This window comes from Balaenoptera acutorostrata, chromosome 1, assembly GCF_949987535.1.
Source record: "Balaenoptera acutorostrata chromosome 1, mBalAcu1.1, whole genome shotgun sequence".
Classification (NCBI taxonomy): Eukaryota; Metazoa; Chordata; class Mammalia; order Artiodactyla; family Balaenopteridae; genus Balaenoptera; species Balaenoptera acutorostrata.
Genome location: NC_080064.1, coordinates 26,863,358 through 26,877,738, shown reverse-complemented (window position 1 = coordinate 26,877,738; position 14,381 = coordinate 26,863,358). Strand labels below are relative to the sequence as shown.

The following is a 14,381-nucleotide window of genomic DNA, read 5'->3' as shown; positions in this document are numbered from 1 at the left end:
TTCTCTTCTATTAAATGAAGACAATAATGTCTACCTCACAGTTCTGAGAGAAGGAGTAAATGAAATAACATGAATAAAGTGCCTAGCACAGTGTCTGACACATAAAAATGCTTTCTCCCTCTTTGCTCCCTTCATCTCATAAAACCTAAGACAATAAAGGCATTTTGTTCAGAGGTGCACCTTCATGGAGTCACTGTGGAAAATATGTCCACAGCCTTCCGTACACCCGAACATAAGCTGACCTCAGAGTTGGAGACAGTAGGGGGAGTCCCCCCGCCTTTACTTGGTAACAAGACAGATATTTCTGTTGTTTCTCTGCAAAAGAAGAAAAGACATTAATATTTATTGACTGTGACTTTCGCGTTCATAACCACATTTATTCAGCATAGACCTGTGAGATATGTTTCAGTATTTTCCCATGTTTCAGATGAGGAGACAAGACTCTGAGTGGTGACGTGACTAGTTGAGGTCACACAATCACTAAGTAGCACTGCTGGGACCAGAACCTAGGCTGTCGGGCTCAGGCCCAAAGCCTTCTCCTTTTGCCTTTGCCTGTGAGGGCTTCTCTGTCTTAATATCGTGACTCCAAGGGAGGGAAGCACTCCACTGAAACCCTTACCAGGACTTAGGCACTTTACTTTTGATTGGCGGAAGGCCGTCCTTTGTGCCAGACCTCTGGGGGGAAAGCAGAGACCCTTCAACCAAGAGTCCTCAGTAGCGGCATTCAGCAGATCTGTGTGCTAGGATGGGAAATAGACATCTTTATTTTCCTTTACCTTTTACTGAAATTTAGCATTTCTTTAATTTAGGATATAGACAAAAACTTGTAGTAGTGTTAGCAATACCTATCAATCTGTCACCAGTAGAAACTGCAGAGATTTCCACATTACACTACAATAGTTATGAATATCACAAAATGTTGTTGGGAATTCCCTGGCGGTACAGTAGTTAGGACTCCGTGCTTCCACTGCAGGGGACACAGGTTCAATCCCTGATCAGGGAACTAAGATCCTGCATGCCGTGTGGCATGGACAAAAAAAAGAAAGAAATGTTGTTTATGTTCCTGACTACTTGAAGATTAGAATAGTTACTGGACCTACTACTAGATCCTGTTATTTAATGCAGTAATAAAAAATCACATATATAGCTATATTCTAATTTTTTGCTTAATATTTCAATGTCTATAAATGGTAAATGGATTTCCTTTTAACCCTTTATATCTCACCAGACAAAGTAGTCCACCTCCTGGTCTAAGAGGATAAGTCCAAAGCAAGATCTCAAAGAACCCATTGACCTAATGTCAGAGAGATGGCCATTATTTTTCCAATAGAACATAGACCAGAGGGTGAACCTGTTTTCTTCCATTCTCTTTCCCCAGCAGAGGTCCGGCCCAGTGGGAGACCCATCAACACTGCCCGGGAGCCTCCGCTCACTCAAGCTTCAGGTAGGTATGGTCTAGATCTTTGGCTCAAGAAACTGGTATTGCTTCCTTCACCTACTTACCCAGAAACATGCACGTGAGTTTCTGTGTACCCAATAGGAGGGTGTGAAAACAGTCTATAGAGCCGAACAGATTTCCCCACCCACCTCCCAACCCCAGGCAGACCTCAGGAGGAAGTGAGCTTGAAGGAAGCAGGAACTGCATCCAGAATTGAGAGCCAAAGCCTTCTAGAAACATGTCCAGAGCTTCAAGCTCTGGAGCCAACCCCTTCTGGCACAGGGCTGGCCAGTGTGTGGTCAGACACATACACCCAGGTCCTGCCTAGGGAGCTTGCTGGAAATGGTTACATTTTTAAGACAAGTTTTGTGTCTTTCAAAGTGTGAGGTCCAGAACTGGGCACAGAACTGCAGGTATGGCCTGACCAATGCAAAATTATTCTAGGCTATCATATCCTTTTTTGAACCTTATACTTTTATTTACCATACTAGCATGTGTGTTATACAAGAAAGAAAACTACATTTGGCATCAAACTCAATTAAAGTTCCATTTTGGTCACTGACCAGCTGTGTCCTTGGACAAAGAAACTTCACTTTTTGAGCTTCAGTTTACCTTTTGTTAAAATAAGGCTCATAATACTCTCCTTAGAAAATTATTATAAGGGTAAATAACAATTTTGGTTGCTATCATTCATTATATGCTTTTATGTGCCCAACATCATGTGACATACAATCATTCAGCCCCTGACGAGATAAGCAGGACAGCCCCATTTACAGAACTACAGATGTGGCCTACACAGGTGAGAAAGTGGAGACTCTTGTATGTAATCAAACAACTGATAATTGACAGCCCAGATGAGACTCCAGATCTGCCTGACTCCATTAGTCCATGTTCCTATCTTATGACATTGGTTTTCTCTCCTCTCTTTTTCTCTTTCTCCATCTTTTCAACCCCTTCCCTCCTTTTATTTTCTTCTTTCTTCTAGTTCATTCCCCCGTCCCCTCATGTTCTCTTTTTTCTTTATCCACTTTCTTTCTCTCTCTCTCTTTCCCTCCACCCATCAACTCTGAGACACAGAGCATCACAAGGAGGCCAGAACACTCCACCACCTCCTGCGTGTTAGATGTTGGGGAAAACAATCTCAGGGAGTGAACTGGGGTCAATCATCAGGTGCCCTCAATTCTACCAGCACACATGAAAGCCCCTCTCACATCTGTTTCTCAATTCCTCTAGTTCCTGGGGATGTCTTTGCCAAGAATTCCCTATGGAAAGGGGCCTATGAGTACCAGGGGAAGAAGCAGCCAGCCATGCTCAGAGTGACTGGTTTCCAGGTCATCAACAGCAAGGTCAACGCCACCATGATTGACCACAGCGGCGTGGAGCTGCACTTGGCTGGTAAGGTGCAGGCCACCTCCAGGAAAGCCTGCAGATGGTATGGGTGATGGGCACATGCTCTTCACAAGAACGAGTCTACTGTCACTTCCTTGTACTATCTTGGAGGGCTAGTCTGGTAGGCAGGGGAAGAGGAAATGTCTATTCATCTTTGTTTACATGATAAAAGCACCACAGACTAAAGGGAAATGGTTAGATGACAAACATTAATAAATTGAACATACAAAGAACTCTTACAAATAAAGAAAAAGATGGATATCCCTAAAAACTGAACCAAAAATAGGGGCAGAGAACTCCCAGAAGCCAAAGTACAGACAGTTAATAAACAAATGGAAAAATATTTTTCACAATAATCAAAAAAAAGTAAACATAAAATGTCACTTTTCCCTTATCCCACTATGATTTTTTTAAACAATAAACTCTGGTGCTAGCCCAGTGAAGGTACTAATGCAGTGCTAGTCAAAGTATAAAATAGTATAGTTCTAGAAAATAATTTGGCAACTTGTATCAAGAGCCATGAAAATGACTGGCCCCATTAATTACACTTCTACGAATTTTTATCATAAGAAATAGTTATAGAGGGAATCAAACATTTACCAATAAAGAATGTTCACATTACAGGGCTATTTCCATAACATAAAACCTGGGAATAGAAAATTGTCTCAAAAGAAATGGATATATTAATTATAGTGTGTCTGCTGGATAAAATATTATACCAGTTTGGGAGAAAATACACCTACTACAATGCATTTAAAATGGAACTCCAGTTTTTGAAGGAAAAAAATATATTCATAAGAAAGAAAATTGGAAGTAATTACACCAAAATATTAACAGTGGTTATTTCTCAGAAGTGAGATCAGGAGTGAATTTTCTTTCTTCATGCATCTCTGCATTTTCCAAAATTTCCCCAGTTTTCAAATTTTCTATAATCAGAAAAACTGAATATCTTAGAAAGCAAGTGTTTATTCGAATAGATGGGTAGAACGATGGATGCATGAGTGAATGACTGTACACATGAATACACAACCCCACATGCAGTCACAGCCACTCATTCATGCACACACACACAAACACAACTAACGTTCATATTCACTCAGTTGCTCTAAGCCATAGTCCTAAACACATTCACACACTCCCATATACATGCCCTCATGCATTCCTGTACCCACTGAATTGTAAGCACACCCATGCATTAACTGACCCCGTAACATATACAAAATCCAATTCCCTTTATTCTCACACATGCCTGTGTAAACAGGAGCACAACCACAGGTCAGTAATCCAGTTGATTATTAACACATATGCACATTCTTGTGTATCCTCACATTCAGCCTGTACAAACTCACAGGCCACACTACACTTACCTAACTCCAGTTATACATGGGATGTATATACCAACATCTACACGTGAAATCCCACTCAGACACACACCCACAGACCCACAGACTTGGGTTTTGAAATTTTCCTAGATCTTTCAAGTGTACCCTCTGAACTTTCTTTTCCCAGGAACTTACAAGAAAGAAGATTTCCATCTCCTCCTCCAAGTTTACCAGGTTACAGGGCCTGTGGAGGTCTTTGTGAATAAGTTCAAAGATGATCACTGGGCCTTAGATGGGCATGTAAGTTCAGCAAAACCTCACTCAGTCCTTGCCCTCCCTGTGCCCTTGCCCCATCCCTGATTCCCAGATCACTGGTAGGGAGGAGGAGGGGAGAAGTTGGTAACTCTTAGGATCAACATGGAAACTTCGGAGGAGGGTTTCTTTGGGGCCAGGACTGAGAACAAGGGAGTCCTCATCTGCTAGTGAAGTGAGCAAAGGGAAACATGGCAAGGGCCAGGAGGCTGAGAGTCTAAAGGTCAGTGCATCTGAGCGAGATGAAGTAGGTTCTGATGTGTGAGCGGAAAGCAAGAGATTGGAGGCTGGCAGTACATGAGTAAATTCAAGCAAGTTGAAGGTCACGATGTGGTGGTGGGAGCTGGGAGAAGGTGGTGAGGCCCAGATGCACACTGAACATCTTCTCATGTTTGAGGATGCCTGTTGTGGGTGATTGAGCACAGCTTGAGACACCAGGAACTGGGGGAAAGGAGACAACTCTCTTGCATTCCCTTGTGGGAAAGACTTGTTCCATGCAAAGGCATTCTTCGGGTGGAAGTTCTGCAGTGACACTCCTCTGCGCATACCTTCCAATCTCACAGGCAGGGGAGTGGAGCGGTCATCTGTCACATCCTCAGCTTCCCTGTCTTGGATGATTGAAGCTAGAAGCGGAGGGGTGGGAAGGAGGAAGAGGTCACGGGGCCAGAGGAGCAGAGAGCTGAGGCGTCAAGGTGGATCCTCACGGACAAGGCTAGCTGGTAGAGGGCTGTGGGTTGAGTGACTTTGCTGATAATCACACGAGAAGCAAGTGGTTCTCCAGGGGCTGGTACATGGGGTTAGTTCCTCGGGATTCTTGAGAGTATTCTATGGATCCCCTCGGGTATCCTGGTCCTGGCTGGCGTCAATAGTAATAGTCCAAAAGCTGTGCCAGGACAGCAGACTCCATTGTGCTGGGAGGATGGCCAGAGGGGAGAGAACAAGGGTAAAGTTGGGAGCTGGAGCTAGAGTGCGGGCCAAGGGCTACGTGTAAATGCCACTCTGGAGGGCCAGGAACAGCCGGAAGGGCTGCCTGGGACTACAGCCAACAATCGGGCCCACTTCTCTGTCACCCAGGGTGTGTTTGGGGGGACAGGAGCGGGGGTCAGCCTAAAGCACAACAGACAGAGGGCTGCACCTGGGGATGGAGCATGAGTCAGAAGGAACCCCGGTAGCACAAGCATCCTCAAAGCAAGCACGCCCTCGGCTGAGCGGTCCCCAGCCTACAAGTTTGCGTGTCTGTGTCTGGTACACGAGCATCGCAGAGGCAAGAACAGACAGAGCGAGGAGGAGTTATGGCCCCAGCTGCCCGCCCCCAAATTAATAGCTATTGGAACTGGGATGAACTTTCCAAAGTACATTCAATCTGCTAGATATATTTTAATCATGGTTTGGTTTGCTCCGCGGTGCTCTAAAACTCAGTTTTTCATCACAATAATGATAGCTAACATTTACTCAGGGCCTATTAAGTATTCTAAGTGCTTTACCTACATTAGCTCATATAAATCTGCAGAGCAACCCTATGACATAAGTACTGTTATTGTTCCCATTAAGTGATTCGACCAGTAGAAATAAAAATGTCTCCCTCCCTCCTATGAGCAGTTGGAGCCCCTGCCCTATCCCCAGCACCTCGCCATTGCCTGGGTGTGGGCAGAGAGCCGATGTCAGTGGAGGTGACAGGCCGGCGGGTGACCCCAGCTGTTGGCACCGTGTACCTGTGGGCGTGTCTCCGGCCTGGCTGGCCAGGCCTCTAGCTCCTCCCGGCGTGCCTCCCATCTTACTCTGTCTGCTCCCGCCCTCACAGGTCTCCTCAGAGTCCTCCGGAGGCACCTTCATTTACCAAGGCGCTGTCAAGGGCCAAGGCTTTGGGCAGTTCGGCTTTCAAAGACTTGGTAACTAGCGTTTGTCCCTGGAGTGTAAGCTTGAGCGGGTGGCGGAGGAACTTGTATGTTGGCATAGAGGGCAGGGGTTTGGTGAAGTTCAACAGTCCAAGAGGGGCTCTTAGCCTCTTTTGGATCAGGGACGCCTTTGAGATTTTGATAAAAGCTGTGTAATATCTCCCCAGAAAGAAGCGCAATACATAATACCCTCAACTTTTGCCAAACAGTTTCATGCTCTGCCCTGGAGTTGAGAGCCCCCAGCTTAAGGGACATTGGGTCTCAGATGCGTCCCACAACACTATCCGGCCAGCCCTCGGGCATCCCCGGGACCCCCCGAGCATTACAACGTGGGGCTCTCAGGGCAGTCTCAGTCCCGGAAGGGTGGTATTGCTGTCCTCATTTTACAGATGGGAAAACTAAGCATCAAGGAGGCTTCCTTCCCGAGTTCCTCCCCGGCATCTTTACCCTGGACCAAGCATCCTCAGTGTCAGGCATCCTCACGCCAGAGACTGGCCTTGACTCAGAGCCTCTAATGTGGGGAGGCTTCTGGGAAGCAGTTCAGGGGGAGACAGGAGGCAGGCCCGGGTGCTTGATGGGCAGCTCTATACACCCCGGGTGCTGACTGCCCTGTCCCCCGGGACCCCCCGTCTACCGAGGCAGCACACTGCATTTTCTCGCAGCTCTGACCTTCAGAAAGCTCCTCCCTGTCCTAAGCGGAAACCTGCTTCCCTGTGCTTCCCACTCCGCCCTGCTCCTCCCCTGGAGTTATTCTTAGCTCTATCCTCTTAGCTGCCTGGAGTAAAAGCACTCCCTCTTCCACACAGCAGCCCTTCAAAGACTTGAAGGCAGTTCCCTGGCCCCTTACACACCAGAGAGACCTCAGGAAACCGAGTTCTTCTTCTGGCTTCGCAGCTGACTGCCAGTGTGCCGGGCAGAGCCGTCCCCTCTTGGACAGAGCCTCAGACCCCTCGGTTCGCTGACAGGGGCAGAGGCTCTCACCGTGGTCTTCTGAGCGCTCCCAGTCTGGGGCGAGGGGCGGGGAGGAGGAGGGGAGACCCTAGGGGGCAGGCACTTCAGCACCGCTGCCACGCCCTCCAGAGCAGGTCCACCTTCGTGTGCTGTATGTTTTGGCTTCCTTGTAAGGTTTCATGTGATAAAATTTCTATGGCCGAAAGATGTTTGGAAGCTTCTAAGGGGCTGCTCTCTTTTAAGGTTTTATTCTGGGACACGGTTTCAGGTTCTCCTGCAGACTGGCTTCCCCAGGCCTGACCAGCTCGTGTGGACTGACCACCCTTCTCCAGGGAGGATGGCCCAGTGCATGGGGGAGGCAGGTGGAGGGCCCCGGCCAGCACCCCAAGCCCCACCACCCTTCCCGGCAGTGGCCACTGTGTCTGTAACCTGAGGTTTCTGCTCTGGGACTTTGCAGACCTCAGGCTGCTGGAATCAGACCCCGAGTCCATCGGCCGCCACTTTGCGTCCAACAGCAGCTCGGTGGCGGCCGCGATCCTGGTGCCGTTCATCGCGCTCATCATCGCGGGCTTTGTGCTCTATCTCTACAAGCACAGGTACGGGGAAGGGACAGGGAGGTCGCACGATGGGCGCCAGGCCCTCTCCCTTTCCCTGACCCACCCAGAGCCCTCCTGGCTCAGGCGAGCTGTGACCTTCTGAAGGGAACACAGAGCCTCCCTCTCCTCTTAGGGCCCCGAGTCTCCTCTCTTGACGTCTTGGTCACACTCTCTCTCATTCCCAGGAGAAGACCCAAAGTTCCGTTCAACGGCTACGCTGGCCACGAGAACACCAATGTGCGGGCCACGTTTGAGAACCCGATGTACGACCGCAACATCCAGCCCACAGACATCATGGCCACCGAGGCGGAGCTCACAGTCAGCACGGTGTGTACAGCGGTATAGCCTCCAGGCCAGGCTGCCTTCGTCACCGCCACTGAGAGCCCCACCTCCGGCAGCTGGTGAGACACACACCCCTACAGACACGTCCAGTGTGAGAGGGACTGAGTGCCCAGTGCTGCCCTGTGCTGGCCACTGAGGCAGACACCTCCATACCTGGGTCGGAGACTGTTGTCACCCTTTTTACAGATGGGAAAACTGAGGCACAGAGAAAGGAATTAACTTGGCCAAGATCACACAGCTAATAAGAAGCAGGATCAGAATCCAATCCCAGGCAGGCAGCTCCAGAGACTGTGCTCTTAGCCACTAGGCTCAGCAAAATATCCAAGTAGGTGTATTAGTCAGAACTCTCCAGAGAGAGAGAGAGAGAGAGAGATACATATATATACACAATATATGCATACATATATATATGTACATATATATATAAACTCTCTAGAGAGAGATATATGTACATATTGTGTGTATGTTTGTATTATATATATAGATATAGAGAAAGAGAAATTTATTTTAAGGAATTAGCTCACAGGATTGTGAGGCTGGCAAGTCTGGAGTCCACAGGGCAGGCCTGCAGGCTGGAAATTCCATCAGGAGCTGAGGTTGTAATCTTGAGCCCAAAGGCTGTCTGGAGGTGAATTCCTTCCTCTCAAGGGGGACCTCAAATCCTTTCTCTTAAGGCCTTCAACTAATTGGTGAGGCCCACCTACATTATGGAGGGTAATCTGCTTTATTCAGAGTCTACTGATTTAAATGTTCATCACATCTAAAAAACTCCTTCACTGCAACATCTAGACTGGTGTTTGACCAAACAACTGGGCATCAGAGCCTAAGCAGTTGACATATAAAACTATCCATCACCGAGAGCGTAATAGATGGGCAGTTGCAACCCCTGGCATTGGGCAAGGCAGGAGGGTCCCCCATCACACAGACAGAGGGGCAGACACACACACGGAGGCTCCCGTGGGTCCACTGGACACCCTCTCACACACACACACACACACACACACACGAGGCCTGCCAGGAGGAGCTGACAAGTCTAGAAGGCACGGCCACTCCCCGCTGTGTCCTTCCTCACCGAGAGCCCTCCTTCTGGGGCCTGGGAACCTGCAGGAACTGTCCCCACAAAGTGTGCAAGCCGCACCCTTCTGAGAACCGTGTCGTCTCCTGCAGACCCCACTTTCTGGGGAAGGCAGGTGCCCTCTCTCAGGTGCCTCCCCGACCTTAGTGAGCCTGGCTTTGGGGAGAAGTATCCCAGTGCCCAGAGAGGTGGGGTTCCAACAGGGCAAGGGGGTCATCAGCCAGACCCTAAGCAGGGCAGCTCTCCTTCCATGCTCCTGTCTGTGGCAGCGCATGCGATGGGCAGTCCCGCCTGACATGCATGCAGCTCCTGGAGGGAGCAGGCTGTGTGAGGGGTGGGCTGGCGGGAAATGCGGGACTGATAAATGCCAGGAGAGAGAAAGGGATTGTAAAACCACTAACCAGCACTGACTGCCCGGTCCCTGGCGTGCGTTGCTTCCTTTCATCCTCACATCAACTCCAGGAGGATTTTCACCACTTCAGCCTGAGTCTCAGACCATACGCCCAGGCAGTGCTGCAGCCCTCAAACATCCCAGCTTTAAGCACTCTGCCAGCCTGCCCCCCATCCTCCCCTCCCCTCTTTGGGTCCAATTTTTTTCTCTAGATCATCTCTCTTGCATAAGTCTAAGCTTAAAATGGTAGGTACTAAGATAATTTATACATAAAGAAATAAAAATTATCTTCAGAATATATAAAGGCAACTATTGAATACAAATAAGTAATTGATTGAGTTTTTCTGCACCAAAACAAATATTTAAAGAAGGAGGAGAAATTCTTCCAGTGGGATCATTTCAACTTGTCCAAATTAGTTCTGAGGATTCACCTTTCTGCTCCATCTTTACTTTTTCCTACTCATACCAATAGAAAGCAAAAGCGAAAAAAGAAGAATCCCCTCTGATGACATAAATCAGGCCTTACAGGTGATCTGTAGTGACTCTAAACTTTGAGTTGCAGAATTATTGAACAGTAGAGGAAAGAAACAAGAACGTCCCAAGACCTGCACACACACCCTCACCGCCACTCCACATCTGGGGCTCCGCTGGGTCCCAGGTGCCTGTGTGCACGAGGTTTCACCTCTGGGTCACCTGGGGTTGGTTGCTCCAGGTCTAGGCAGCCCTCGCACTGCCCCTCGCCAACATCCAAGGCCTCGGAGCATCCGGCCCAGCACACAGCTCTCCGCGAAGGCCCCTGCTCGCTTCCGGCCCTCCCGGAGCTGGAGCAGAGAAGGTGTTGCTTGGCTTAGGAAGGCGATGCGTGAAAAACCACCCTGAATAGACGCACATACATTTAAAATGAGTGGCAAGGTGATAAATTCAAATGATGCCTAACAAGAATGGCTGAAATTAAAATAAACCCCACATGGGGAAGTCATCAAGGCCTGCGGGGTCAGCAAGTAGAGGGCAAGGGGCAGGGCTGTGTTATGACTTTCATGGACCCTTTCCTCTGTTTAAAATTTAAAATGGTACTTTACAACTATGTTGTTATAAAGATGAATATAATCCAGGCTGGATTCATTATTACATGGCCATTATTATTATATTCACTTTTTTCTTTCTGATTTTGAAAGAAACTAAAAACACTTTCCTGGGCCCCTAAAAGTGTAGCAACCCCTAGGCGCTAGGGCTCCTGTGGCTGACAGGTAAGTTGGCCCTGCCCGGGGGAAGAAAATGACATCAGGAAAATATATATTCTTCTGTGCATATTTCCTACCTACACCTCCACCCTTAGTTCGGGAGGATTAAAAATCAAAGGTAAAGATCAAGGCAACTGATTTTCTTTCATTCTTTCCCCTTATTCCTTCTTTGCTTTGCCTCTTTTCTCTTGCCTTCTTCTGCTTCCACCCCTCACCCACTGCGCCTATTGTTTTACAAACTCTGGTGTGATCGGTTTGTTCCCAGTTCTCCAGGGGACAGGAAGTAAGCTCCCCTGGCACAGTGCCCAGTGCCCATCTTCGTCTGTCTCTCCGCCCGTGTCTGCTACTGCTGGGACTTGGGCCCTTGCCCTGCCACCATCCGCCCCCATCACCCTGGAGAGGACACCCACTCCGCCCTGACTCGGGGCCCTAAAGGAAGAGGGGCCGGCTGCCGTCAGAGGAAGGACGTTATGGATTGAAAACAGCAAAGGATTTTGTGGGTGTGCACTTGTGTGTATGGGCCTGAACACACACAAACACATACCTCTCCTTCAGTTGAGTCCTACAGAAGAGACCACAGAAGTTTAAAAAAGCGAAATGTGTGTGAAAGATGCCCCATGCCCTGCTCCCCACAAACACAGAGAAGAGATAAAGAAGATGCAGTGGATGTGTTAGCAGATGCATCCCATGGCGGTCGGTACGCAGAGACCAGCCATCTGCAAGTGGACGGTCCCAGCCGCAGAACGACAGAATGAGTTCCCAAGGGCCGAAAACAATCTTAAGAAATCGTTTGGAAATCAGTTTCTATTTTTTCTAACATAATTTTACTGAGCTCTAACCCAGTGAATTAAAAAGTCCTCCTAGGCTGAAAGCAACACACTGAAGAAGTAGGGCACGTCTGGGGAAGGTAAGGGCAGGAAGCCGGCCATGAGCCCAAGGTCAAGTCTGGCTGTTAACTGACAAAGAGAAGAGAAACAGGTGTGTGGCCCAGACAGGGACACCAAGTCTGCAGGCATCGGAGAGGTGCTGGAAGGGACAGGACAGCAAGACAACCCCAGGGTCCAAAAATAATGGCTACCGTGGACTGAGTTTCTCCTCTGTGCCTGACACTTTAGGTGGTTCATTTCTAGACCTTACAGCAACCCCAGAACGTAGGAAATAGTATTCCAGATGGATTAGAAGGCAGAAAGGTGAAGAGATGCAAGCCACACAGTAAGTGTGGGTCTGACTCCCAAGTCCACTACACCAGCTGCAGAAATCTGGGTCTAGAAGGGGGAGGAGTAGGTGAATCTCTAAGTAGGATTGTGGCCAAGGCTGGTGGGCCAGGCAGGGGACCCATGCATCCTATCTGGGTTCTGTTCTCTCCACCTTGGCAGCATCAGGGCAAGGACCCGGTACCCAGGCTTCCTGGAGCTGGTGCTGGTCCCTCGGCTCCCAGCAGCCCCTCGCCATAGCAGACAGAGGCCCTCGGAACTTCTGAATCAAAAGAATGACGTGAATAAGGCATATTCTCTCCAGCTCCTTGCAAGTAGGTTTGATTAATTTTGTTTTATCCTTCTTGGGTCATTGATGAATTCCATTTAAGTATTGTTGAGAAGCTAATGAGTTTGGGAATCAAACTGTGGCATTTAGAGCCCCTTTCTCTGTCCTCGGGAAGGTCCCCGTGGGCTTAAGCGCCTGTGCATGTGTGACATGCTGGCCTCAGATGTTCAATCACATATTGGAATGACAGAAACATACAGGAGTGGAGTGGCAGGGACACCTGGTTTGTAAGCAGATTCTGAGTTGAAACCATGAGATCTGACTCATGTGAAGATGGACTGAAGTGAGAGTGTCAATTTCCAGTGGATGCAACTGGCAATGGCAGGAGCCCAGCTGTCCACACCTGCTCTGGGTCACAGCATCCCTGGGCTTGGCAGGAGAGGACCAGTCCAGACAAACCCACTCACATGTTCATCTCTCTCTTTCTCTGGAAGCAAATGCAGGAAGCTCTTTGGCTGCTCCCTTCCCCCCTTCTTACACTCCTCTGAGACCAACCAGTGGACTCCTCCTCCAGCCCTGCCTCCACCCCTCCCCTTGTGACGTCCCAGAAGATGCCCAAGGAGCACATGCTGGTGCGGCGCCCAGCCCTCTGCTGTGCATTACCCTTTCCCACCTCTGGCATTTTCTCTCCACCTCCAGAGGCTTGGAAGCAACCAGGGCAGACTAGGCCCTTCACCCACCATTCACACCATATACCCACTGCCATCCCATGAGGCTTAAAAAAAAAAAAAAAAAAAAAAGTAAAACAAAAACAACAAAAAAATCTTTTGTACAGAGATATATTTTTATTATACAAAGTTTGTACAGTACCAAAAAAGAAAGAAAAAAAGGTGTAAATTTTTTTTCATTATTGTAGGTAAATGGTAGTGGAAGCCTTTTTTGTAAATGTAATAAAATGTATAAATATGGTTTTCAGAAAACATCAAGTGCTGTAAATATGTAATCTACACACCTTCTTGGCTTGTCTGCAGTATATACATTTAATTTATCTGTCTCTGTATATGAGGCTTCCCCCTGGGGTCCTGCATTATGGTACTTTCCTGAATTTGAAAGCAATTTTAAAATTTTTGAATTCAAATAAAATATAAATTTTGCATTGGTCTTCTTACCTTTTTTATGGCCTTTTTCATGGCTAGGGGCAAGTGTTTGTTGGGGAAGGGGAGGAAAGACATTTGGGACTAAAAGTCAAGTGGAAATGTGGAAATCTCTTTCTTAAATGGCTTTGTGTTGCCTCCAGTACATGTTGGGAACTCCCAGCAAAAGTGATAGTGGGGGCACCCATATGCAAAAATTAACTCAAAATGGATCAAATACCTAAACAAAAGACCTAAAACTATAAAATGTTTACAAGAAAACATGGGAAAGCTTTGTAACTTTAGACTTGGCAATGATTTTGTAAAATAGATGAATTGGGCTTCATAAAAATTTAAAACTTCTGTACATTAAAGGACACAACAGAGTAAAAAGGCAACTTATGGAGCAGGAGAAAATATTTGCAAATCATATATCTGATAAGGGATTAATATCCAGAATATATAAAGAGTTCCTACTACTCAACAATGAAAACAAACAAATAACCTGATTTAAAAATGGGCAAGTGACTTGAACAGACATTTCTCCAAAGAAGATATAAAATGGCCAACAAGCACCTGAGAAGATGCTCAACGTCACTAATCATTAGGGAAATGCAAATCAAAACCTCAGTGAGAGCCACCTAACATCCATTAGGATAACTACTATAAAAAACATGAAAAAAACAAAACAAAAAACAGAAAATAACAGGTTTTGGTCAGGATGTAGGGAAATTGGAATCCTTGTGCACTGTTGCTGGGAATGTAAAATGATGCAGCCACTATGGAAAACAGTGTGGAGGTTCCTCAAAAAATT

At 47.5% G+C, this 14,381-nt stretch overlaps 1 protein-coding gene across 1 annotated transcript in view; it reads left to right on the top strand.

The window, feature by feature from the left end:
* Positions 1-13,196, top strand: part of CSMD2 (CUB and Sushi multiple domains 2) — a 676,782-nt gene extending 663,586 nt beyond the window's left edge. The window contains exons 65-71 of the mRNA XM_057529595.1: positions 1,382-1,444; positions 2,672-2,833; positions 4,337-4,449; positions 6,263-6,350; positions 7,765-7,903; positions 8,089-8,304; positions 11,218-13,196. Of these exons, the coding sequence (XP_057385578.1) occupies positions 1,382-1,444; positions 2,672-2,833; positions 4,337-4,449; positions 6,263-6,350; positions 7,765-7,903; positions 8,089-8,248 (725 nt within the window). The 3' untranslated portion in view covers positions 8,249-8,304; positions 11,218-13,196. The remainder of the gene's footprint in view (positions 1-1,381; positions 1,445-2,671; positions 2,834-4,336; positions 4,450-6,262; positions 6,351-7,764; positions 7,904-8,088; positions 8,305-11,217) is intronic.
* The last annotated feature ends 1,185 nt before the right edge of the window (positions 13,197-14,381 follow it).